Genomic DNA, 27,386 nt, shown 5'->3' with positions numbered 1-27,386 from the left:
TCTTCATTTGAGGTCAAGGCAGGACAGCTGCTGCACAGCTTGAAACGCATCACCACGGGCCAAGGGGAGGCAAAGTCATCTAAAAAAATACATCTCTCTATGTGTCCATGCTTTGTACTGTGGGGCAGCGGTCTGCCCTGGTGCTCTGGCAGGAGGCAGAGTGAACTCTGAAAGCTAAATCGCTGTCCAGTGAGATCCAGGTCTGACCTTTCCTCCCCAGTACACAGTAGGAATGAAAACTATCAGGAATGTCAGCATATGGGAAGAGGAGACACTAGAGTAGCCTTTTATTCTTCATTGTCCTGTTTGCTCCTTACCATTCACATTTCCTTTTAATTCTCTCGATGCCCTTTACCCACTGGAATTGTTCATCCCTGGTGGAGCACTATGATCCAGGTCCTTGCTGTTGGTTCCCTCTCGACTCCATCGCTCATGTCACCAATAATTTTGATCAGAGCTTTTGGGTTTTTTTAATTTAGGTGGCATTTTTATTATAAATGCTTATCAATGTCCAGCATTCATGCTTTTGTTGTTTTTTCATCCTACTGAGTTATATCCCTCTATATTTTCTGTGCTAAGTCCCATGCAGATCACATGGCAATAATGATTAGATAACAGCAAAATAGCTGGTAATTCCTGAAAGTGAAATCTAGTTCACATTTGACAAGTGCTTACAATGTCTTTCCTTCCTCATTTTTAGGACAAAGTGGAAGTTGAAGTAGTACAGCTGACAGCTGTTAGAATTCGCACGCCGATTACACGGATGAAAACTGGCACACAGGTTAGTTAATTTGTCATTAGCTTTTATTGCTTTAACATTTTGACCTGCGAGCTGTGACCATTCTGATTAGGTCATCTAATAATACCACTCGAGCTCCTGGGGTGGTCACCTGCTCTGAGGGGTCCCACTGCTGCTGCAGGAATGAGTGAAGAAGCTCCAGAGCCAAATGTATTGGAACAAGTTTGCCTTGTACACCAGCTTGATTGTCAGAAATTCAGGCCATGTTGAAGAAGCGTCATTTAACGCGGAGAACGGTTCTCACATCTTCATTCTATTAGAACCATAAAATCACGGTGTGTCCTGAGTTGAAAGGGACCAACAAGGATCACCAAATTCAACCCCTGTCCCTGCACAGGACAACCCCAACATTCACACTGTGGGGCTGAGGGCATCGGCCAAAGGTTTCTGGACTATTGTCAGGCTCCGTGCCATGACTGCTTCCCTGGGAGCTGTTCCAGGGGTCCACCACCCTCTGCGGGAAGAGGGGTGGTTGCACTGGAGACTCTCTTCCTTTGTACGTTAAAAATCTATGGTTTATCTGCTATGTCCAGAATGACAGATACTATTTAAATTATCTTTTAATAAGTATTTTTTAAGACTCTGTATTTCCTCCGTGAGTTACAAATTCCAGAATGGTAGTGGTTCTAGCTCATGGTTCCTAGGTGAATTAATTGCTTTAAAGATCAAAAATAAGAAGTCAAAGATCCCTGGTTTGTGTTCGTATGTTAAGTTGTCTTAATTTGGAGACTTGGAGAGGGAAGGCTGATGTCCAGAGCAGAGCTGGTCAGGGAGATCATCTAAACAAAGATATAGAAAAGGTACAAGTGTATAACTTCACTAAGATGAAAAGATTTGATAATATTAATGGGACAAATGAACTCATTGGAAAACTGGGGCTTGTTTTGAGTAGAGCACATAGCAAAGGAGGATATATTAAAATGTACTTTTATAAATTGCTGGTTATTCTGCTTGATATATCCTTGCAACGTAGCCAGTGGCCAAAGTGTTCCTTTTGTAAGAAATGCCTCTCTTGATCAATGAATTTTAGGTTTAATTATGTGTGCTCTGTGCAGGTTTGGTTGGCGTTCTAGAATTATCTAAGAAAGTTGGTTTCTCTGTTTGTAGATGCCAGTTTATGTGATGGGCATCACCAGCAGTCAGACGCCTTTTTCATTCGGCAATGCGATCCCAGGGTTAACATTCCACTGGTCTGTCACAAAGAGGGATGTTCTGGATATCAAGACAAGACACAGTGAGGTAAAGTGTGTGTGTGTGTACGTGTACTTGCATGTCAGTATATCCTGGGAAAAGGAAACAGCCCTATAATGAGAATTGAGAAAACATTGTTCCTTCCACTTAGTCCATTGTCAGCATGGGGTCTGATTTTTCCTCTTTATCAATGTCAACTCTTTCCATGACTAAAATTTCAATCGCTTTCTCCCGTCCAAGGCTTCTTTTCAGCTGCCTGCAAAATATAACTTTGCAATGGATGTTTACGGCAGAGTAAAGGGAAGAACAGGCCTGAAAGTTGTTGTGAAGGTCCTTCATCCTGCAGCCAACCAGTTTCATAACATGGCAAAAGAACTGTCTGATGAAATCCAAATTCAGGTACGATCATGTTCCTCACAGCTGACACTTTAATATCTATTTCAGTGCTGAATTAGAGTCTGTATTTGAAGTTAGGAATTTGAAATGCAAAGAAGTAGTTCCAGCTTTGATTAATCTTTGAGCCCTTAGTATAATGTTCCGCTGTTTGGAAGGCTCCCAGTTCTCCAAGTGTTGGCAAGGTTTGTGCTGAACAGTCACGCGCTGCTGTGATACCGGAATGAAATTCAGGCGTTGGTGGTTGTTGTAGACCACCTGAAATGGAGGTGACTTTTGGTTTATGGATAAGCAGTGTTAGAGCAGTGAGAGAACTCTGCTGCTGTAGTTCCCGTCTGCACAACAGTACTTTGTGTTTATAGTGCTTCTCAGACGTGTCTGTGCAAATGTGTTAGTTTAGATCAGGAATTGGCTTCTGAAATGAATCCCCTCGTTGGTCCCACTTACTGTGGGAGCAGCTTTAAAGTGTGTGAACTGGATTCCTTTAGATGGAACAGAGCTAGAAAATGTGTTTGAAGAGTGTTCGTCATGTGGGCATTCAGGTCGTGGGCTCAGATTTGAGGTTGGCTAAAGGAACTTGGGTGAAAGTGGGGTCTCCAACTGCTTCACTGGACAGATCTACTTCAATTCTCATACTGTTTCATAGTGTAACTATCGCCATAGGAAGAAATGCTCATCAGAATTACTTGTATAAGGCACTGCCTGTCCTGTTCTCAAATATTCATGTTTAATTTTCATTTTTTTTATCTATATTATAGATGGTAAAAAAAAGGTCACAATTTTATTTGGATTTTTTTTTGTTTTGAAGGTGAAACAAGTGGAAATAAATTGCTTGCTGCACACAGCAAGCACAAGTAAGCCAAGACTTTTATTTTCCAGGTGTTTGAAAAACTTCATCTGGTCACTCCTGAAGTAGAAGCAGAGCAGATCTTAATGACACCGAATTCCTTTATTAAGCTTCAGACGAACAGGTCAGTGGTCAGTTTTCATACCGTGATTTGTGTGAAGGGTTTATCAAAGCAGTAAAGCAATTTGGTTTGAAGCAAACTGTTTCAATCCTTTAAAAAGAATATCACAATACATCCATTTATTACATAGCTTCTCTGGTGGTTAATAGTGTATTAATCTTGCGTTAGTTAGATTGTAGCTAGAAAATTTATTCAGTAATTGGAACTTTTAGCTCGTTTTAAAAGATGCTGAGCCAGTTAAAGCAGCAGACAGCTTTCCTGAGAGTTTTTATGGGCAGTCAGGGCTTTATGGAATGTACTTCTCGATTTCTTACACAGAGACCATGTCTAGATTTTGAGATTAAAATGTCCTTGCCAAACGAGAAGTGCTTTTTACAGAATCTGTTTTCAAAGATTGACATTTCAGACCTGAAATGTGGTTTTCCTGGCATAATACTGTGCAGATACGGACAGTAGGACATCTCCTGGGCGTGGAGCTGTACATGCATTTCCTGTTTAAGGAGTGGGAACCATTGTTTTCGCTGGAGTTCTAGTGACCATGTTCATTCTGCATCTGCTTTTGAAAGAGTTCTATAGGAGCACTGTCATTTGTAGTCACTTACTGATGTTGGTTTGCTCTCTCTTCTGAGCAGTTTTTCTGATTAATTAGTCATTAAGTTGCTGGCTATCAGTGTGTACATTCCTTTGTCTCACTCTTCGCTATTCATTGTGGGATCCCCTATGACTGAACTCTGCAACCAAACCCAATTACACTGCTGCCAAGAAAAGGCTAACTAGAATCTGTCTGTAATGTTATTTTCCTAGGATACTGTAGGGTATTTCTGTCTCAGTGGAGGAGCTTAGGAGAAAGAAAAATTCATTTACACAACTTGTAGAAGGTGTCATAAGTGATCCTTAAAAGTAGCTAATGTCTCAGAATGCCCACTAATTACAGTTTATGAACTTGCTTACTTTATAAGTATGCAGATATCATGATGAGGTTATTACAGAAATTAACCTTGTCTACAAAGCCCTTTCCAGGAAACTGATGAGATCTCCTTAATCAAATCCTGGACTTGATCTGTAATAACAGACCAATGGCAGACGAACCTCCCTCTAAATATTATTTACGGAAAACGATGGCAGAAGCTGCATGTTGTAGCCTTAGCCGTTATGATTTGGAATCGGGTTTGCATCAGTGAATGGTGACCTTGCAGGACAGCAGATGGAAACTAGATAATATGTGCCTAAACCCAGATAAGACTTCTTCCAAGTGAGCTTGAATCAGAACTTAAACTTCTCTTTCCTAGGTTAGAGCATAGGCTTTTCCACTTTTGTTGTAGTTGCATGGAAAAAACCACCTACCAAGTAGTCTTTTAGATTTGCATAATGTATTGGTGTAAAATTGGTTTGATTCCACTAAAGGTGTCACCTCTTGATTTGTTTTTCTGGTTTTGTTATCTGAAGAGACCCGGTGGCTTCCCTGAGTTACCGTGTCCTGGACGGACCAGACAAAGTTCCTGTTGTAACAATTGATGAGAGAGGTTTCCTCAGCTCCGGGTCTTTGATCGGATCCTCAACAATTGAAGTGATTTCAAAAGAATTGTTCGGGATCAACCAGACCATCGTAGTTGCTGTTAAGGTAGGCTCATCTCTTTCTTTGTAGTTTGCTGTTAGCCGTACTTATTTACTGCTGCAATGGGCGTCGTTAACTGCATGTTTTGAGCCACACTCCTGAAAAATGTGAAGCATAGGAATGAACAGTCAGTTCTGAGCTTTGGAAAAAAGTCTAGTTTGCCAAACTGGATGGATAAACATTAAATCCCAGCAAATTCTTCAGTTTGGTAGATTTTACGAAAAGGCCTTTGTGTGCACATGCCTTAAACTTTAAAAAAATTAAGTTTATCCTAAAACTCTGTTAGAAGACAATTACAGAAGTTTAAATAAAAAAATATGTTGATGTCATAGACACACACTTTGCAGTGTGTGAAAAAAGAAAGTGTCATCTGGAGTACTGAAGGTTAGTGTTGCACCTGGTGTGAGGCAATACCTAGATTTTCAAGACATTAGCCATGTAACTGTACAGGGCCAAAAAAATTCCTTTTCTCTGCTGTTTCCCAGCAGTTCAGCTGTTACACATAATAAGAATCTGCACGTGAGAGCCTGTCTTATCAGATGCAATAATTCAGCTTGTGTTGCCTGTGTTTGGTGAGCTGGCAAGGAGGATGTCCAGGCCTGCCCTGTGTGCACCGAAATGTGGATGTTTCAGTGAGGGTCAAAACTCAGCAGTTTATTTCCAGGCTAATGAAACATCTTTCTGTCTCAAAACTTCATCTCTTGGTTGAATGCTGTTTTATGAAGTCTAATGTATCTCGCTGCTTGGGCATGAGGGAACATCTGTCCTTCATTCCTGTTCAGACATCCTTGTGCCAAAAACTTTCTACATCAGGCAATATGAGCCTTGAGATACCCACTGCTCCACTTCCTCTTATCCCTTTTTGCTCCGCCAGCATCTTTCCTGTGTCCCGGCTAAAGGAGAAGGACACATTGTCGAGTGCTGGTATTAAGTTATTTGTAAGTTAAATTATTATGATTGCTGTGAAGTGGCTTGATGGAGTTTTTTCAGTTTGAATTTTGTTTTTTACCATAATATTCAGCTTTGTCTGCAGGACAGCACGTCTGTCTGCCTGGATGGAGGATGGAAAAAGAAACGGTGACTTAGTTTCACTAACGCTGCTCCTGCTGCGAGGCAGTGGCAGTGGATTTCTACAGCGCTGTTAGAGATGACCTTGTTTCTTCCCTTCACTGCTGGATCCAGCAAGTGAAAAGACATGAAATGAGTTTGGGGTTGGCTCAGATGACATTTACTCAGTACATGGTGGTACTGAAGTCAAATTCCCTCTTTGTGCATTCTTCCCATGCGCAGTTAGGCCATCGCAAAGCTGTGCAGCCAGTGCACTATATTAAGCTTGTGAACTCTTTGTAGTAGGAACCATCTCAGTTCAGCATCTTGTACAACTGATTTGTTTTCCTGTCCTTATTAGGACTATACTACTTTTATGGAACTGATATTTGTGAGCTCGCGGTAATCCCGTGAGGTGATACGTGCCACTGCCTTCATGTTGTGGATGAAGAACTGAGAGTCCGAGTGCTTTTGCTGAAGGTCACGTAGAAAAACTTGTGACAGAGCAAGAGATGAGCTCAAATGTGTTGTGTCATTCCAAGGCAGAGCTCTCTCCTTCATGCCGTCCTTCCTTTCATAAGTTCTTGCTTTATCTATTTACAACTGTACACAATTAAGAACCAAACTGCTGCAGCAGCATCGCGTAACACTTAGACCTTCAACTTTGCTCAAAAAAAGACTATCTTATGTAAGCCGAGCAGGATGCTGGAAGTACGAGGTGACAGTGTGCTTAGCACAGAAGCAAGCCAAGCACTTGCCTGTACCAGCTGCACTCAACGGAATGCTTTTGTAAAGTAAAAAAAAAACATTAAAACCTGCGACACTTTAACAATAAGTAGCTGTTTTCATCAATGTTATATTTAGCTGTTGTCCCTTGTGGGACAGTTTCTGAGACTTTAAAGTAAAACAAGCTTGAAAATCTGTCAGGGAAACTGTGTTTATCTTAGCTTATAACCTCAGCTAGCCGGGCAGATGTCTCTCTGCACTGAAATTTTAAGTGATTATATCAGCCCGGGGAGCAGACAGTTACATATAGTGATATTCTAGGGACATTATTTTTTTTTTCAGGCTCACCATGCAATTTGCCTGAGGCCAAATTTGTCCTTTCCTTTTTACGTTTTGACATGTACATTTTCAGATTGCAGAGTTTTACATGTTAGCTGAGCCTCTTATGTCATAAACAAAAAAAAAGGGGCTTTCCTACAAGATAAGCTTGGGGGCTGCTTTTAAAATAGTTTTCTCTATATATTTGAAGAATTTTGCTTTATCTATCCTTCCATTATTTATTTTCCAACAGCTACAATAAAAAGAACAGATGTAGTACGGAGTGTGGCCAGTGCTGGTCAGGAAAGCCACCGCAGCACACAGCTCAAGAGCGTGGTGTTCCTTCCACGTCTGAGTGCCCTGTTAACCCTCTGCAGGCCTGTTTGAGGGGCAGCGGGTTGTAGTGGCTGTTAATTTATTTGACGTGGATTACTAGGGAACACCTTTGCAGGTTTTGCTCGTGTATCTTCCTCTGGACAAACCTTTGCTGAGACGGAGCCAAGGCTGTCAGGAACCTGGTGCAGGGGAACCGAGGAAACAGTGACAGTTTCATCCCTTACTCCTACATACATTGCAAGCGACTCCTGTTCTAGTAACTAAGTAGAATTATACTTTCTACTTCAAGAAATGCTGGGGGAGAAGCCTAGGGGAAACTTGTTCCCTTCCATATCCCGGGAGCCTTTAGCAATTTTAATTTATAGGATAGTAATGTAGTTTCTGAAGTCTATGATGTGCATTTCTACGTCATTACTGTTTGCTTCCATTTCATAGAATCATAGAATGGTTTGTTGGAAGGGATCATTAAAGCCCACCAAGTCCAACCCCACTGCAGGACCAGGGATATCTTTAATGAGATGAGATTGCTCAGAGCCCCATCCTGGCCTTGAACCCCTCCAGGGATGGGGCATCTACCACCTGTCTGGGCAGCCTGTGCCAGGGCCTCCCCACTCACAGCATAAAAACCCATCTTCCCTCTGTCTAATCTGGATCTGCCTTCTTTTAGTTTAAAACCATTACCCCTTATCCTGGTGCTAGTAGAGAAGAATGCTGAGAAATATCTGATGTGAGGGTGTGAAGATGACAGAGCCAGATTCTTCTCAGCAGTGCTCAGTGACAGAGCAAGAGGGAGCGCACCCAAATTGGAACGTGAAATTGTCTGAACGTAGGAAAGCACTGTTTTACTGTGGTGGCTGTTAAACACTGGCACAGACTGCAGAGAGAGATGGTGGCATCTGTGTCTGAGGAGATGATGAAGACCTGACTGCATGTGACCCTGGGAAAGTGGTGCTAGCTGAGCCTGAGCCGAGGGATCTGCACTGGGCAGTCTCCAGAGGCCCCTTTCAAGCTCAGCTGCTCTGATTCTATGAGCTTCAAGAACTGGTAACGAAAGCACTGTGTGTCAGTACGGTCACATGGCTGAAGCAAGTGGTTTTTAAGGGAAGCTTTGGTGGTCAATGGAGTTAACTCCAGCTGGAGGCCAGTCACAAGTGGAGTTCCTCAGGGCTCAGTACTGGGTCCAGCTCTGTTCAATGTCTTTATCAATGACCTGGATGAAGGCATTGAGTGCACCCTCAGCAAGTTTGCAGATGACACTAAGCTGGGAGGAAGTGTCGATCTGCTGGAGGGTAGGGAGGCTCTGCAAAGGGATCTGAACAGGCTGGACTGCTGGGCTGAGACCAATGGGATGAGGTTTAACAAGGCCAAATGCCGGGTCCTGCACTTGGGGCACAACAACCCTATGCAGCGCTACAGACTGGGGGAAGAGTGGCTGGAGAGCTGCACGGAAGAGAAGGACCTGGGGGTGCTGGTTGACAGCCGACTGAACATGAGCCAGCAGTGTGCCCAGGTGGCCAAGAAGGCCAACGGCATCTTGGCTTGTATCAGAAATGGGGTCACCAGCAGGTCCAGGGAGGTTATTCTCCCTCTGTACTCGGCACTGGTGAGACCACACCTCAAATACTGTGTTCAGTTCTGGACCCCTCACCACAAGAAGGATGTTGAGGCTCTGGAGTGTGTCCAGAGAAGAGCAGAGAAGCTGGTGAAGGGGCTGGAGAACAAGTCTTATGAGGAGCGGCTGAGAGAGCTGGGGTTGTTTAGCCTGGAGAAGAGGAGGCTGAGGGGAGACCTTATTGCTCTCTACAACTGCCTGAAAGGAGGTTGTGGAGAGGAGGGAGCTGGGCTCTTCTCCCAAGTGACAGAGGACAGGACAAGGGGGAATGGCCTGAAGCTCCGCCAGGAGAGGTTAAGGTTGGATATCAGAAAAAAATTTTTCACAGAAAGAGTCATTGGGCACTGGAACAGCTGCCCAGGGAGGTGGTCGAGTCGCCTTCCCTGGAGGCGTTTAAGGAACAGGTGGATGAAGTGCTGAGGGACATGGTTTAGGGAGTGTTAGGAATGGTTGGACTCGATGATCCAGTGGGTCCTTTCCAACCTGGTGATTCTGTGATTCTTTGTATATTTGCATGATAAGAACCCTTTTAGATTTCTCATATTATAGAGGCACCAAAAAACCCAAATTGATTTTGTTTTTTGCTGCTGATGTTTTTACAGGTCTACCCCATCTCATACCTAAGAATCTCCATGAATCCACTTCTACACGTGCAAAAGAAGGAGGCATTATTGACTCTTCCCCTGGGAATGACGCTGACATTTACAGTCCATTTTCATGATAACTCTGGAGACACTTTTCATTCGCATAATTCTGTGCTCAACTTTGCAACAAACAGGTATGTGTCTATCATGAGTGTTAATTGCAGAGAACAAAAGAAGCCAAACACACATAGCCTAGCAACAGGAAGGAACAAAGGTTCTTCCAGACAGGCTGAGAGAGTTAGAGTTGTTTGGCCTGGAGAAGAGAAGGCTGCGGGGAGACCTTAGAGCAGCTTCCAGTAGGAAAGGGGCTCCGGGAAAGCTGGGGAGGGGCTCTGGATCAGGGAGTGCAGGAACAGGATTAGGGGGAACAGTTTTCAGCTGAAAGAGGGGAGATTGAGATGAGATCTTAGGAAGAAATGTTTTGCTGTGAGGGTGGGGAGGCCCTGGCCCAGGTTGCCCAGAGCAGTGGTGGCTGCCTCATCCCTGGAGGGGTTCAAGGCCAGGTTGGATGGGGCTCTGAGCAACCTGATCCAGTGGGAGGTGTCCTTGCCCGTGGCAGGGCTGGAACTAGATGGGCTTTAAGGTCCCTTCCCACCCAGACCATTCTGTGATTCTGTGAAGCGGAAGATATAGCTTGGACTGGAATTAGCAAAGAAGAGATTTCATCTCTGAAGTCTCCAGAGTTGCCGTAGCAGAAAGAGAAGAGTTCCAGTTAGCAATCGATATTCTCTAGCAGATGGAAAGTTCCCCAGATAAACGTGATCAGTAGCAGGACCTGCTGGGGTACATTTCTGCTCTAAGTGACTCTTAAACATCAGATTGGATACCTCAGTGGCCTGTATAAACACTCGATCTTACCGGATCTGCCTCATCCTGCCTCCTGCCTCCCCAGTGCTCGGTTACACTGACTCACTTCAGGCTTATGTAAGAGGGTGAATGTTCTGTATCGGGGCTGTCTCTTCAGATATGCTTGTACAGCCGTTGCACGGCAGAGCCAGGCCTCAAAAGGCCTTTCGGTCTCTGCCTCGAAGAATAATAAGTATTATAAAACAGCTTTCTTTGGTCATTAAACGATCACTACCTCCGTTATTATAGCTTGTTTTCTGCAGAGCGCCTTGTAGTTACAACACAGTGACGGTAATTAAAGGGAAAAAAAAGGGGGGAGGGGTTGAATGCCAGATTTTCTCTTTTCTCCTACCTAAATGGTCAGCAGAAATTTCTGTAGCATACAGAGGTCCCTGAGATAACACTGCCCTGGCTTCCAAAACTGCCATAACAGAGCTGCTTCAGCGTAGGGCTAATGATAAGCCCTGGAGAGAGAAGTGCTGTAGCTCTGATGCAGCACGGTACTCACCCAGCCCTGCTGCTGCCAGGACCTGCGCTGTCTCCGTACAAGCGCTCAGTGTGTCAGTCTATTTGGGAACGTGGAATTTTGGTAAAAAGCAGAACTCAGAATCAAATGTGATTTGGCTTCGTAAAGTTATGGGTAGAAAGCTGCAGGGTGGTGTTTAAATTTCATGGAATCACAGAATCATAGAATGATCTTGAGCTTCTGGGGTTCCGGCAGACCACTATAGGTTCACAGAGATGTCACTACACCAACTCCACAGATCCCTAAAAACAATCAAAACACCCCAAACCGAAATCAAATGCACATATTGTGCATATACAAACATACAACAAACAGGTAGGAGAAAGACATTTTTTCATCATACCTTCCAAATTTTCATCTCTTTCCCCAACTGAAACTATCACTTTTGAGGCTGCAACTCCTTGTAAGCTTGTTTTCACTCCACTTACGTGCATCGCCGTGATCCTCTGAGGTGCATTAATCACTATCTGCAAAAAAGATTGTTTACCAAAAATTTAACACAGAAAGGTTAAGGCAAAAACCAGACTGGATTCATTGTGCAATGCACACATCCTTTTATATCTAACAGAACAGGATACTACAAGAGGTCATATTTCTCTTTACAAGAAATTATAGAATGATTTGAGTTGGAAGGTTCCTTAAAGCCCACCCAGCTCCACCCCCTGCCATGGGCAGCGACACCTCCCAGGTTGCTCCAAGCCCCATCCAACCTGGCCTTGAACCCCTCCAGGGGTGGGGCAGCCAGCAGCAAAATATTTCACCCTCACAGCAAAATATTTCTTTCCAATATCTCATCTCAATCTCCCCTCTTTCAGCTGAAAACCGTTCCCCCTCATCCTATCCCTGCCCTCCCTGATCAAGAGCCCTCCCCCCTCCCCCAGCTTTCCTGGAGCCCCTTTCAGTACTGGAAGCAGCTCTAAGGTCTCCCAGGAGCCTTCTTTTCTCCAGATTGAACAACCTCAACTCTCCCAGCCAATCCTCAGATGGGAGATCATCTTTGTGGCCTCCTCTGGACCCATTCCAGCAGTTCCATGTCCTTCTTATGGTGAAGAATCCAGATGTGAACGCAGAGCTTCAGTATTTCTTTGCCTATTAACTCCCTGAGAGAAGAGACTGATTGCCTTATTCTGAAGTTCTACAGTCCTAAGAATCGGGAATCTCATACGTGTCTATGACCTCAGTATTTCATAACAACGTGAGAACTGAAATTCCCCTCAGTAGCACCAAAATAATTTTCATGTTTTCCTTATTTTGCTAGACTTGATTAGAAGATACCATCCTTGAAAACAAGAAGTCAACCAACTATAATGGTTCAATACCTACTGTTTATTGTGGAGGTAATGATATTAGCAAACTTGCCTTAATATAAAAACATTTCTTTTTATCTGTAGAGATGACTTTGTGCAGATTGGGAAAGGAGCCACAAACAACACCTTTGTAATCCGGACTGTAAACGTAGGTTTGACCTTGCTTAAAGTCTGGGATGTGGAACAGAATGGAATTGCAGACTACATCCCCCTTCCTGTGCAACATGCCATATTTCCTGAGCTCACGGATGTGGTGGTCGGGGATGTCCTCTGCTTGAGTACTTCTCTGATCAGCCAAGAAGGTAAGCAGCACTGCAGTTGCTGGAGTTGTACAGCTGTATGATTTGACATCAGTGTGACTCTTTCTCATTCTTAGGAAAATTAAATGCATTATTTATGATGTTTGTTCAGAATCAAATGTCACTGTTCTTGTTAATGATAAAAATAGGTTTGAGCAACTCCTCTAATTTTAATTGTACCGAGCAATGTGTTTGTATTGAACTAATGAGTATCAGACTTTAGATATTTCTATTCTGTTAGCTTAAAAGGCTTGGTTTTGTGGGAATTGTGCAGAGCCAGGACTGTCTAACTTACCATGGAGTTGTTTGATTGGAAAAGACTTCTGAATTCGAGTCCAACCATCTCTGTCCATTGCTAAACCAGATCCCTGAGCAGCTCATCTGCCCATCTTTTGAACCCCTCCAGGGATGGGGACTCATCCACCTCCCCAGGCAGCCTCTGCCAGTGCCTGAAAACCCTTTCAGTGAAGATTTTTTTCCCTGATATCCAATGTGACCCTCCCCTGGTGCAGCTAGAAGCCATTTCCTTAACTTCACTCACTGTATTTAACGATTATTATTAAGGGGCTTTTGTCAGAGGAAGTGGCGGTGACTTTGGTGTTGGGCTCCCAGCTTTCTACCACGGGACAACCTAGGGTCTAGTTCTGGTGGATTGGGAAGCGTGTGTGGCCGTGCTGTCCGTGCGGTGGGTACGCACACATGGACACCAGTGTGGTCAGGAAATGCCGCAGCCAGCAGAGGTGTGTTCAACACTGTCCAAATGGTGTGTCTTCTCAGGGCTGCTGGGCACATGGAGCTCCTCGTCAAGTAGTGTTCTACAAGTCGACTCCAAGACTGGTGTGGCAGTGGCAAGGGATTCTGGCGTTGTTACTGTCTACTATGAGATTCCTGGATTACTTAAAACGTACAGAGAGGTGAGGCACTGATAAATCCTACCAGAACTGCTGGTGTTTCTTTACTTCAGGTGGGCCCTCACCAAAAATGTATTCTATGATGACTATTTTTTGTTATAATTACTTAGAAACCTTCTTTTTAAAGGAAAATGTATTAGAAAAGCAAATGGTTGGAAAGTATTTGATACGTGTCCAAACAAGTCATGTTTTTTTTAGTCATCTATGTTAAAATTTTGCGTAATGGCTTCTGATTTTAGCCTATACTGTTCTTATCTTGTACATTTTGATTCCCTTGCTTGGCTAAGTTAGATGCTAAACAGTTTTAGAGGATGGCTGCCTGTATGGAGCTTCACTGTAGGATGAGTTGCCAACAAGAACATTCTGCAGGGCTGGACCGTATTACCATGGATCGCTGATCAGAACTACTCAATTACATTATTTTGTTTCTTTATAGTGCAGTTGTACTGTTGATACAATTCACTGTATCAGCAAATGTAAGCACTAGATATTCTTTTTAAATTAAATTTAGACATGGAGCTTTATGCCTATTAACTTATGGGGGTTGGGTAGAAAGAAAAAAATGTTTTTACTGGCTAAATTGCCTTGAAAGGCAGTTTCTAAAATTAGAGAAATGTAGGATTTTTTTGTGAGACCCCACCTGGATTCCTGTGCCCAGTTCTGGAATCCCCAACATATGGAGGAGATGGAGCTGTTGGAACAGGTCCAGAGGAGGCTACAAGATGATCCGAGGGCTGGAGCACCTCTGCTCTGAGGACAGGCTGAGAGAGTTGGGGTTGTTCACCCTGGAGAAGAGAAGGCTCCAAGGAGACCTTATAGTAACCTTCCAGTACCTGAAGGGGCTACAAGAAAGCTCAGGAGGGACTGTTCACAAAGACTTGTGGTGATAGGACGAGGGGCAATGGGTATAAACTGGAGAGGGGCAGATTTAGACTGGACGTAAGGAGGAATATCTTCACGATGAGAATGGTGAGGCCCTGGCTCAGGTTGCCCAGGGAAGCTGTGGCTGCCCCATCCCTGGAGGTGTTCAAGGCCAGTTTGGATGGACCTTGGAGCCCCTGATCCAGTGGGAGGTGTCCCTGCCCATGGCAGGGGGTAGAACTGGATGGGCTTTGAGGTCTCTTCCAACCCAAACCATTCTATAATTTCTTGTAAAGAGAAATATGACCTCTTGTAGTATCCTGTTCTGTTAGATATAAAAGGATGTGTGCATTGCACAATGAATCCAGTCTGGTTTTTGCCTTAACCTTTCTGTGTTAAATTTTTGGTAAACAATCTTTTTTGCAGATAGTGATTAATGCACCTCAGAGGATCACGGCGATGCACGTAAGTGGAGTGAAAACAAGCTTACAAGGAGTTGCAGCCTCAAAAGTGATAGTTTCAGTTGGGGAAAGAGATGAAAATTTGGAAGGTATGATGAAAAAATGTCTTTCTCCTACCTGTTTGTTGTATGTTTGTATATGCACAATATGTGCATTTGATTTCGGTTTGGGGTGTTTTGATTGTTTTTAGGGATCTGTGGAGTTGGTGTAGTGACATCTCTGTGAACCTATAGTGGTCTGCCGGAACCCCAGAAGCTCAAGAAGAGTCTTGGGGTCACATTACAGAATTTGGAGGGTGTTCTGGGGCACTATTAAGATTTTGCTACTAGTAAAATCACTAGATAATAGAAGCATTGGTTTTAATCATATTAAAAAAAAACAGTTAAAGGGCAATCAACTGATTGTTTACATGTGTATTTTCTCCCAACTGCCTTCTTGAAGTAACTCTTTTTTTTGCTAAGCGTGTTTAAGGTAGTTACCACCCTGAATTCTTTTACAGAAATTATCAGTAATTAGAGTCGATACAACTATCAGTTGATGCAAATATCGAGCCAGTAGCATACACTTGCAGCCCTGAAGGCCAACTGTATCGTGGGCTGCATTAAAAGCAGCGTGGCCAGCAGGCCAAGGGAAGGGATTCTGCCCCTCTACTCCACTCTCGTGAGACCCTATCTGGAGTCTTGTGTCCAATTCTGGAATCCTCAACATAAGAAGGAGATTGAGCTGTTGGAACGCATCCAGAGGAGGCCATGAAGATGATCTGAGGGCTGGAGCACCTCCCGTACAAAGACAGGCTGAGAGAGTTGGGGTTGTTCAGCCCAGAGGAGAGAAGGCTGTGGAGAGACCTTAGAGCAGCTTTCAGTACTGAAAGGGGCTCCAGGAAAGTTGGGGAGGGGCTGTTCACAAGGGACTGTAGTGGCAGGATGAGGGGGAATGGCTTTAAAATGGAAGGGGGAAGATTTAGATTAGACGTTAGGATGAAATTTTTCATGATGAGGGTGGGGAGGCCCTGGCCCAGGTTGCCCAGAGCAGTGGTGGCTGCCCCATCCCTGGAGGGGTTCCAGGCCAGGTTGGATGGGACTTGGAGCCCCTGATCCAGTGGGAGGTGTCCCTGCCCATGGCAGGGGTTAGAACTGGGTGGGCTTTGAGGTCCCTTCCAGCCCAAGCCATTCTATGATTCTATAAATATTGAGCATCGTACTGTGTCCTCTATTTTAAAAGCTGTATTTTGTTTTATTATGATTCCTTTATAGATGTTAGCTTAACACTTAGCGATTGTTCAAATAGTATTTTAGTTCTTTATGTAAATCATTAGGCTACCAAAAACTAGCTTGCCAGATACTAAAATATAAGTCAAGACTTCCAGGGTAACTTATTCAGCAGCTGAAAATTCTCTCGTTCATTCTTTCTTGTAAATAAATCACTCCCGTTTCCTCTGTTGTGTCTGGGATCAGACCTGTGATAGAGCAGCTGGCTGTGGTTCCCAGCTATTTTAACATCATCATAACCTTGTAAAACTGTTTCAGAAGGGGGCAGAATAACCTGATATTTCAAGCCATGTTTTTGCTCTAAATTAATTAAAATTTCATTAGTTATAATTTTCTTTTCTATTTAATTAATTAGATATTATTTTTTTTCTTCCCCTTAGGGGAGTGCTTGCCTGCTCAGATTGAAGCCGTCGCTGAGTTACAGCCACAGTCCCTTATCAGTTGCCTTCTAGATTTTAGCAGTGATGCGTTTATCTTCCCAGCACAGGATATTTTCATAGCAGAACCTGGATTCGATGCAGTTTCAGGTAAGATGAGTCAAGATGCCACACGCCAGGCAGACATCCTGTGGCTTCCTCCAAATGCCCTTGGGCCCGGCAGATTTCCTCTGAATGCTCTGAGCTTTGCTATGTGGAATCTCAAGTTTCAGTGAGTTGTTAATGAGTAGTCTCCTCATTTAACTCTGGGGTTTTCTATGTGTGGTAAACCACCATCGAGTTGTTTCCAGAGAAAGCCAGAAGTCAGTAGCTGCCTGTTTCGTGTGTTTTTCAGAGAGGAAATGGCCTCAAGTTGTGCCAGGGGAGGTTCCGATTAGGTACTAGGATAAATTTCTTCACTGAAAGGGTTCTCAAGCCCTGGAACAGCTGCCCAGGGTGGTGGTTGAGTCCCTATCCCTGGAGGGGTTCAAAAGATGGGTAGACAAGGTGCTCAGGGATATAGTTGAGCAGTGGACAGGTACTGTTGGGCTCAATGATCTCAAAGGTCTTTTCCAACCAAACGATTCTATGTTTATTTTTACTTGAGAGGTGAAACAAACTTTGATATGTCAAATTTAGGTCGACTTTTGCCTATTACTACTCCTGTATTGGTAGATAAATAGGCAGCGGAATGGTTCCTTGAGAGAGAAGTGATGGTATTACAGAACATACGCATCGCACGCTGGGGTCTCACACTTTGCAGAGGTGGCAGCTGCTGTCTTTTACTCCAGCTGAATCGTACCAAACATTGATCGCCTTGTGTATAACAACTTTGAAAAGAATATCAGGCCTTGTATTTGTTAAACTAAGGAAGAAAAACACTTCCTCCTTCAGCTGGTGCCAATGAGCATTCCGGTGGCAAATATTCTTGAACTGGGTATCTGTATCCAGTATCTGTATCTGCAGCTGTAACATCTGGTGGCTCTTTTAGGTGTTTGCTTGCCATACATCAGTGCCTTTACTGTGTACTTGAATGCAGTGGAAGTTGAGACTAGGGAGAAGGGAAAGCAATCATGAGCTTTAATTTTGTACCAAGGTTCTTGTAGTGGTAGGACGAGGGTGAACAGGTATAAACTGGAGAGAGGCAGATTTAGGCTGGACATAAAGAGGAATTTCTTCACAATGAGCGTGGTGAGGCCCCGGCCCAGGGAAGCTGTGGCTGCCCCATCCCTGGAGGTGTTCAAGGCCAGGTTGGATGGGCCTTGGGCAGCCTGAGCCAGTGGGAGGTGTCCCTGCCCATGACAGGGGTTGGAACTGGATGATCTTTAGGGTCCCTTCCAACCCAAACTATTCTATGATTCTATCTTTAGATTTTATGAAATTATGGTCTACAAATAGTCTTTGTGTTTGATGCTGACATTCTTCAAGCCTTGCCACTGGAGGTATCACAGCGTAACCAGCGTCGGTGACTAATATGAGGGAAATTGCCTAAACGTGAGAACTTGGTGTTGGTTACACCTGCTGAATTCATTGTGTTCTGCAATTTAAACATGTCTGGAATCTATTGTGTTTTCAAACCTTCCTGCACAACCAGAACACTGTCATTTCTTAAGGAAGGTAGAATTCTTATGTATTCCCAAAACAACATGAACGGGGACTTAAAAGTAGGGGAAATTACTAGATATCATGGAAATAAAAATGTGAAAGTCAACAACATGTGTTAGTGTTTCATGACTATTACATTATTTAAAAAGAGCCAGAGCACCATGGACTGCATGGAAATAACATTAATTATTGATTAGATTAGTCCCATTGCATAAAACACTATTGCCCCATGCATCAGGGGTAATCCCTGTCTCTGTTAGTTTGTTAGGTTAATTAGAAAAGGGAAAACCTGTACCTACTAAGTCCTTCTTGTTACTTGTGCTTTGTATCTTCCATAGTGGGAGAATTTTTTACTGTCTTTTTTGCCAATAGTGGACAAAGAGGTTCTATAAGAGACTAGAAACATGGTGACTATCTGACCTTTAAAGAAGATTTTGTAAACAGTAAATCATCTCTCCACAGAACTGATGGTGGTGATGGTAACTGACTGTAATTTTGACATTAGGTGAACAGAAAATAAAACCGAGTCCTGCTGAGTTTGCTCTGTTCCTGTCTGTGCATTTTGCTCATGACTTCCTCTAATTATAAAAAGAGTATGAGCATGCAGGAAGCAATTAACTCTGTTATCTCTTCTCTCTGGTGACCAAAGACAGGACCTGAGGGAATGGCAAGAAGATGTGCCAGGAGAGGGTTAGGTTGGGCATTAGGAGAAAGTCATGGAGCACTGGAACAGCTCCCAGGGAATTAGTCACGGCCCCAAGACTGACGGTAGTCCAGAAGCTTTTGGCCAAAGCCCTCAGCCCAAGATGTGAATGTTGGGGTTGTCCCGTGCAGGGACAGGAGTTGGACTCAATGGTCCTCATGGATCCCTTCCAACTCAGGGCATTCTCTGATTCTATGGTAAATTTTGTTTTCAGTAAAGCCTTTCAGTAGCATAAATATTAGATTCCAAGTGGAATTGAACCTCACTGGCATACTAAAATACAACATGACAGGGAAGTACCACTTTAGAGTTTTGATCATGACGTTTAGTTTGGAACAAGAAATACCTTCTGTTTAGTTGTGATGCTCAGCCCAGCAGACACACTGTCCCATTCACCTACACACCTCTGATCCTCCTGTTTGTTGGATTTGACCGTCTCTTTTAGTTGCTCTTTTAAGATGTCACAGGAATCTGCCTCGGCATGGACAAAAGTGTTAAGGTGTGCAATTAACACTCAAACTGCTTTTGTTTCTGTAGGACATTACACCTGCTCCATCACGATGCACAGGCTCACTGACAAGCAGCGGAAGGAGCTTAGCATGAGTAAAACTGCCCTCAGAGTGACGGCTTCGATCCGAGGCAGCCACTTCTCTGGGAAGCAGATCAGCGCGGAGGTGCCATTCAATCCTGGGTTTTATGCTGACCAAACGGAAATGCTTTTAAGTAACCATTACACAAGCTCTGATGTGAAAATCTTTGGTGCCACTGAAATTCTTGATACCCTGGAGGTGAGTGTGTTGCTGGACAGTATTACAACACAGCTGAAAGCATTTTGAACTCTTAGATGTAACCTTCTAAGTGAAGGCATTCTGTGCCTTCAAGATTGTTCCTGAGATGATTTGGAAATACTCATTTTGGAATGTGTTCCTCCACAGTTTTCTCTTTTGGACAAGTAGAAATCATAGAATCATAGAATAGTTTGGGTTGGAAGAGACCTTAAAGATCATCTAGTTCCAACCCCCCTGCCATGGGCAGGGACATCCTACTGGATCAGACTGCCCCACTAGAAATGGGTTGGGCTCTCCAGTGCTCTGGCTGGGGTGTGTTAACCAGCTTGCAGGCTGGGAGGCAGAAGATCTACCTGATCCCTACTGGAGGAGGAGGAGGTTCTTGCCCATGGATCTTACTTGTTTGATGGCCCAGTAAGGGTTGCTTTGATTTTTTGCTTGTTCGGGGTTAGCTCAAACCCACAGAAATGGCATCTAATAGGACAACCTGAACAGTAAACAAGGGTGAAGCGCTGCAGGTGTTACTGTAATGTCATAACCAAGTCTCCAACTCCTTATCTGAGCTGCTCTGTGAAATGCCGTGTTTCCACCATGTGGCCTGGCAGGTGCTGTGCTTTCTCAAACAGCCTCTTTCAGGCTGTTTTTTTTCCCTTGGCAGGTGAAATGTGGGTCACCAGCAGTGAAAGCGTTGAAGAAAGAGAAATCCTACGGGCTGCCTAGTTATGTAGTCTACACCGTTAGTCTGTCTGATCCAAGAGTTTCAAGCCAAGCATCATTATCAACCACTCTGACAGTCTCCAGTCCTATGACTGACCAGTCTATCACTATCCCAGTGACAGTGATTTACTTGGCTGACAGAACCAGCACGCCAGTGCGACGTAAGTTTATCTCAAGACTTCGTATGCCAGAATAAACCTCCAACTTCCGTTAACATTCATGAGGTTATAAGATTTAGTGTGTTAACATCTGAGCTGGCAGCTAACGTTATCATTGACATGTAGGCTGCTCACTGTGACCAGAAGAGTTCAATGGAGTTGCTCATTATGGCAGAAGCTGAGCGTATTTTCCTTTTGGGTCAGCCCAAAATACTCTGTTGAAGTTGGCATAAATATCCCAGTGCTAAAGTGTCTGAAAGTATTTTTTTTTCTCTGCTTGCTCTCAGGCATGCCTTGTTTTGAAAACAGCTTAGCGTTTCAAGGCTGATAAAGACCGTGCTCAAGACGTTCTTATCATTTTGTTAAGACGTTGTACATCGATGGCTTTAGCTCTTATTGGCAAATTTTGAAGACTGCATTGGAAATAATCACTAGAAGCGAAGTTGTGTTATCTAAATTGATTACATCTATTTGCTATAAGTAAAAACCTTCTTCTAGCTACTTCAGCTTGAGTTAAAAACTATTAACTCTTAAAGCAGAATGGAGAAGATGCTCTTTTAACTCAATATTGTCTCCTCTTAATCGATTCTACAGAAGGAGCCAGTCTGTTCCAGCACATTCTTGATTCCTACCAAGTTGTTTTCTTCACTCTTTTTGCACTGTTGGCAGGGACAGCTGTTATGATTATAGGTAAGAGAATGAAGCATTGCAGAAGTATTTTTTTTCTGTTACATCTTATGATACATCAGCTATAAGACATAAAGGAATAATTTCCATGTGAAATGATTTTGTTGTCTTGTTGGTGGTGGTTTGGGGTTTTGTTTTTTACAACGTTTTGCAGCCTATCTTGCAGTTTTCTCACCGAAAGAACAGCACGCTCATCCAGTGTTTACGCCGAGGACATCTCCTCAACACAGCCATAACAGTAAGCAGCTGTTACTCAGTTATAAAGGAATTAATTGATTAGTCTAGCTATTGCCTTGAGCTGGATTTAGGGAGGGATGACTAAAGGACCTTTGTTCCCCTGCTCTGCTCCCCAACCTCCCCTTTACCCACTGCAAATTCTTTAGAAGCTCTTGGTTTAACTCGAGGGAATGGGTTAAAAAGTGTAAGAATTCATGCAAATCGCCAGATGGGCAGAGGAGATTGATCCATGGTTTTGCTGCTGCTGAGGGCAAGTAAAGCAGAGTGGAGCTGCTGCCAGGATGTGCTTGGCTCCTCAGTTCCTGCGACGTCAGGCTAGCTGCTGCGTCCCAGGTGCTGTGAGCTGGGGCTGTTGTAGGAGACAGGCAAGGATGACTGTTCAGGGACAAAGGACACAAGCCTGTAGAAGGTGTAGTCGTGTTGCTCAGGGAATAGTTTGTTTCTTCGCTGGTTTTGATCTTGCAGTCATGTTTTATCTCTTTTTTTTGTTTTAATTCCTGTTTTACCCATTTGCAGTGTTGCAGACTCAAGCTTCCACAAATAAGTTAAAAATACCCATTTGCTTAGAAGGTCTCTAATCAATATTAAACCAAAATTCATCCAATTATACGTGCATTTAAGTTATGGTGAGCTGCAGTCCTGTTTGTAAAAACAACATGCCTGACACTTCAGCAAAAATAAGGCGAATTCAAACTGAAAGTTATTTGCTGAGGTCCTTAAAGAACAGGCTTGATCTGTTCTTTAATTGAAGTCCTCAATAGGAAGACCTCCAAAATTTCGATACTTATAGATGCCTTTCCAACAGGCAGCCAGCTAAAGGGGTTATTCTCTCTGAATGGTTCATTAGACCACCTCACCAGGTGTTCCAGCAGACGATCACCAGCAGTTAGTTGTTTCTTATTTCTTCCACCATTTCTGAATGTGATTGTGTTTTGGGGTTTTTTTTTCCCTTTTTTTCCTGTGTTTTAGGTTTCTCTGCATCACCTGTGCCTTCCTACAGTTCTCAGTCCTCGCGCAGGAGCCCAGCATCCACGCTCTGGAGCACTGATTATGGCTCGCGTTAGAGACAGTAGGATTCTTTTTCATGCACTAGGGCTGGAAAATACCAAGTCAGTGCCTTAAACAATAGCAAATTTAAGAACTTTCACAGTTGTGCTATAATTGAAGTCATCTCTTGAATGTCACTAGCTTCATAATTGATTTTTTTTTTTCTATTTAGAGCTCTTGAAAGTTGTTTTTTATGTCAGTGCTTCAGTTCTCTAAAAAGTGTTTTGTCTGCTGTTTCCCGCTCAGTTGAGAAGGATGGCTGAGCAGCAAGTGATGTTTATGCTAAGCGAGCTGTCTTGCACTCTTCAAGTTATGTGTGTGTGATAGGGACAAAAAAAAAAAATGTATTTACTTTTTGTAAGTTATCTTTATTTCTCATGAACTTTTATAAAAAGGGAAGTAGAAAAACAGGTCAAATATGAGCCAAAAATATGAAGGATTGTATATTTCAAAGAACTAGTTTTTTATTTTGAGTTCCAAAGCCTCAGGAATGCACTGCACTGATAAATGTTCTTGCGTTTAGACTTACAATGTGATTCATCACCGTAATTTGCTGTTTTGACATTAGGAATGCTGGAACAACTGTGAATAACGTGGAGGTTATTTTCCAGCAACAAAGAAAGAAAAACAAAGCTATCTTAGCACAGCTTTTTGGGTACAACTGCAGTATTCCTTTCGTGTTACTGTAAGCACTTTTATAGGCTGGGAATGTGAAAGCATGTGCCTTCTAAGAGGACCTTTCTTCTGGTAGTAAATATTCTTAATCGAAGGCAGTTCTCTTACCTGTGTTCTGCTGTAAATGTAATGCATTTATATACTCATTTCACACACAGAAGTACCTCAATAGAAACTGAGCCTCCTTTTATTACCACTGGTCACCTGGTGCACTGGAAAGCGAGTGGCTTATTTCCCACTTGCAGTGAATGAGCCTTCTCCGTGGATTCAGGCTGCCTGGCTTCGGTCCATTCGCATACAACCTGATACCACCACACCCAGAGTCTTAAGTTAAACTGTGCAGTAAGATACGGTATGAGCGGACTCTGGGACATCGGTACCTTCATATCCTGCTAATAAGTGCTCGTTCCTAAGTCTGTAATACACAGAGTAATGTTTAATTGCGTTAAGTAGTAACTTCAAGGTTTTTTGGTTGACTTTTTGGTTTTCTTCTTGCCTGGCTGAGACACACAGATATAAAACGCACAATTCTGGGTACGTCAGGCAGTACCGTGTTAAACCAGGCAGGTGGTCACTGCCTGCTCAGGTGTGTTTTGCTTCCGAAACCAGATGACAGTGAGGTATGCTGACCTGAACTCCTCTAAACTGATTTGAAACAGATGAGAAGGAAAACTTTGTTCCAATTATTAGTCCTGAAATACCGAAAATAGGAAAAGAAAGCCCTGAGAACTGGAAAAAAAAAAAGTATGTCTGTTGGAATCCTTTATTTTGAGGATTACAGTTAGAGCAACTTTTAATCCATACGCAGTATTTTTCAGCTGTTGGGTAAGGGCCTTGTTTACATGTGACAAGTTTGAACCATGCGCTGTGTGCACTCTCCTAAGGACCGTGTGAAAGCAATGGCAATTGTTTTAGTTCAAAGAAAAAAACATTTCATGCAAAATACATTTTGCGCAGAACTATGCGGGCAAATAGTCGGAGGAATGGGCTGTTTTGGTTTCAGGCAGTATTACAGCAAAGCAATGTTGTTACTTGTTATTATATTGAGTCTTGTGTAATTTATTGGCTAGTTTTGGAGAAGTTGCTAGTGCTACTTAAAATTGACAATTTGGATGTAAATACTTTGTTATATTTAATAAAGCTTTGTAAGACCCTTTAGTATGCTGTTGATGAACTTGCTTGTGTTTTGCCTATCCAGAACCTAAGCACTGGGCTGTGTTATTGGTCCTTTACTTTTACAGCCCCTCAGTATTTGCAGTCGTGATTCACATTCTTAGTTTTCACTTTTGTCGATAATGTAATGCTTTTAAATATTTTGACCATCTTTCATCTAGCATTTGTTGTCAGAGGGAGTGTCCCCATTTTCACTAAGTATCTTTGGTTGCTGCTGAAGTCGGTGGTGGCTGAAGAAGCAGCTCTTGGTTTTCCAGGTTCAAACTTCCCACTTGATTCACTTGGGTTTTCATATGGAAAGAAATCATACTTGCTTTAAGAGAGAAACTAATATCTTCATGCTGCTGTGATGAGCGTTTCGGGAATGGTAACAGGGAAGGTTTTGTTTTCCCCCTCCTTCTTGTTCAGCCTAGCACGCTGGCACTGAATGTCCTGAATGACCTGCTCAGGTGGTGGGAGTGCTCTGGCAAATGCCCGCTGTTCATTTCCCCTCTTTAGATGAGGAGTTTCCATCTCCTGGCGTGCATCTTCGTGAACCGTCATTTACCACGAGCTAGAGCTGGAGGGGACCTAAACAATGTGTGAAATAACGAGCTGGAGTGGTTCGGGAACCAACTGCTGGAAGCCTTTTGGAGTTGGAGTGGTCCGTTGGGTGGCTGCTCTGTGGGCGGGAGCTGGGGATATAAGTTTCTCTGAGTGTGTTGCTGCTAATGTAAAGATCAATTTCTTTTTTTTTTTAATTTTGCATCTAATTTTGCATTTACTGCCAGTTTCCCCCCTCTCCCCCCCCCGTTCACTTACTGCTTGTTCCTGACTGTTTGCTCTCCTGAGCGGAGGCAGGGCTGCTGGGAATTTGTATCTGATAAGTTCGATGTCTTACATGAGTTGACTTACGTTTTTCAGTTTATTGGTTAACAAATCAGTCAGTGCTGTGCTCATACGCAAGTCTCGGTCCCATCACAGTCAGCACGAGGATCGTCTTTGCTTCTCAGTAGAAGCAAGGTTTTGTGCGTGCTGACTGTGGCAAGTTCATCACGTTGTGTTGGTGCTTGGACAGAAAGGTTTTTCTTTAATGGGCAGACTGGAGCTTCATAAACTATGGAAAAAGCAACCCAGACTGTGAGCAGTGAAATCACTGAGCTAATGCCTTGGGCTCTCCTTGGGTTTCCCATCTCCGAGTATCCAATCAGGAGGGCTCCATGGCAGAAGCTGCCTGTATTGGACTGATACCACAGGATCTGCTCAGGGAACAGGTTTGGCCTTCGCAGTTGCAAATACTTTAGTTGAAAACCCAATTCTAAGACTTTTTTTTTTTTTTTTTCCCCAGAAAATGGAATCAAACACTGGAACTGAGGCGGTGACATGGCACAGCCACTCCTGCTGCGAGCAGGAGCTCAGTGGGCTCTGGGGAGGAGCGGGAAAAAGTCTTACCGTGTACTTCAGTGTTCTTTAATCCGTGCAAACCTGCAGTGTTGCAAACTTGAGTGAGAAAAGCCATCCAGTTGTGTTCAGTGATTTGCATCTGCAAGGATTGGGAAAGAAAAAGAAATTTCATCTTTAAAATAAATTATCATGAAATCCTAGTTGTGTGTTTGTGTAGAGGGAGTTCAGCCCCGAAGGGGAAGGAGATGTCATGCTAACGAAGAGGGCAGCGATGGCCGAGTTGTGGTTGGCAGATGTTCACGTCCTTGGAAGGAGGGAAGCACTGGGGAGATCTGCAGTAGTCACGTTATCATATTGAAGTGGAACAGAAAAATTAAGGTACTCATTAGAATTGGAGTGCTATTATTGTTTCTGAAATACCTTTTTCTGCTAATTAAAGTTAGCCTGGGGTCTCCTGTGCCTCTCTGAGGCAGAGTTATTGAATGAAAATGTGTGTCAGTCTTATGCTTTTTAGTGAAGTGGCTCGGATTGCTCTCCTGGTTCCTATTCCGTCGATGGGAGGATGGCAGTGGCCATAAACAACCCCTTTTTCAGAGGTACTTTTTAATTTGCATAGTTCCCTCGTGTGGTTTCTGTCAACTGATGGGGATTGGGGAGGGAAGTGGTGTTTCCATGACAGTGGGCAGGACTTTGGAGCAGCCCAGTAGCAGCGGGAAGGGGGATGTGTGTCGGCACAGTGGCCCAATGCTGCGCCGGCTCAGGGCAGAGGGGGTGCCTCTGCTGGGCAAGGGAAGGGGAACCTGCGTTCTGTTCCAGGTGGTCTTCCCACATCCAGAAAATCCTGCCCATCTAGCCATGTTGCAAGGAATAATTTGATTGGATTAGCCGGACTAGATCAATATTAAACCTCAGCCAGGCTACTCTAATCTGACATCCCCATCACAGCATAATCATCATCTCCCTGTTCCCCCCTTAAACGCAAAGCAGGTTCTGGATGAAGCATGGCAGCAGCCTTTGTAGTGAAGGGTTCTGCCTGGGGAGAGCCGGGATTACTGTGTGGTGCTTAAGGAGAAGGTTTTCCTCACAGCATGTTTGCTGACTTCTGTTCTTTATGTGAAGACTTAAAGTTCCCCAGGCATTAATCCAGCCTCTTTGCTAATCACTGCATTTACTGTAAGATAATGGCATGATTCTCTTCCCTCTTTGATTGCTGGTTTATGCATTTGTGTGAGGTACCTACATGCCAAAGCATCCTCTGAGGATTTCTTAGTACAGGGCTCCCTGAGAAGCACGAGTCCTTCCAGTTTCCTGTTGGAGAAGCAGTGGAGGGCGTTAAGTTCCAGTCCAGGTGTTGTTCCAGCTTGTGTGTCGGGCAGGATGGCTCCCCAAGGGAAATAGCCAGGCAGCATCCATTGGAATCAGCCTTTGTGCTGCAGGCCGACCCACGCGTACGGATCAGCTTGGGCGATTTCCTTAGCCAGTGTTGTTAGTGGATATTCCTGCTTATTGGAAAGCTCGGGCCTCCTGTTGTGTTTGTAACAAGCTGAGCACAAATGAGGTTCATGAACGAACACCAGGAGAAGAATCTTTAGAAAAAAAAAAATGTAAAAAAGGTAAATCTTTAAGGTCAAGCCTTGCTTTGTGCAGTTTTGAGGAAGCAGTAAGAGCG

General features: G+C 43.6%; 1 protein-coding gene across 5 annotated transcripts in view; it reads left to right on the top strand.

Annotated features, from left to right (window-relative positions):
* Positions 1–24,239, top strand: part of NUP210 (nucleoporin 210) — a 74,958-nt gene extending 50,719 nt beyond the window's left edge. For 4 of the 5 annotated variants that reach the window (XM_009566999.2, XM_054076427.1, XM_054076426.1 and 1 more), the window contains exons 26-40: positions 701–781; positions 1,907–2,038; positions 2,231–2,389; positions 3,263–3,354; positions 4,798–4,972; positions 9,608–9,783; positions 12,413–12,630; positions 13,405–13,541; positions 14,826–14,949; positions 16,509–16,655; positions 19,390–19,640; positions 20,299–20,518; positions 21,110–21,205; positions 21,357–21,440; positions 22,409–24,239. In XM_009566999.2, coding sequence (XP_009565294.2) covers positions 701–781; positions 1,907–2,038; positions 2,231–2,389; positions 3,263–3,354; positions 4,798–4,972; positions 9,608–9,783; positions 12,413–12,630; positions 13,405–13,541; positions 14,826–14,949; positions 16,509–16,655; positions 19,390–19,640; positions 20,299–20,518; positions 21,110–21,205; positions 21,357–21,440; positions 22,409–22,503 — 2,187 coding nt within the window. In that variant the 3' untranslated portion in view covers positions 22,504–24,239. The remainder of the gene's footprint in view (positions 1–700; positions 782–1,906; positions 2,039–2,230; positions 2,390–3,262; positions 3,355–4,797; positions 4,973–9,607; positions 9,784–12,412; positions 12,631–13,404; positions 13,542–14,825; positions 14,950–16,508; positions 16,656–19,389; positions 19,641–20,298; positions 20,519–21,109; positions 21,206–21,356; positions 21,441–22,408) is intronic. The other variant, XM_054076425.1, reaches the window with a different exon arrangement.
* The last annotated feature ends 3,147 nt before the right edge of the window (positions 24,240–27,386 follow it).

The sequence above is a fragment of the Cuculus canorus genome, chromosome 11 (genome assembly GCF_017976375.1).
Source record: "Cuculus canorus isolate bCucCan1 chromosome 11, bCucCan1.pri, whole genome shotgun sequence".
NCBI lineage: Eukaryota > Metazoa > Chordata > Aves > Cuculiformes > Cuculidae > Cuculus > Cuculus canorus.
Note: the sequence above shows the minus strand (reverse complement) of the source record. Positions and strands in the feature narration are given on the sequence as shown.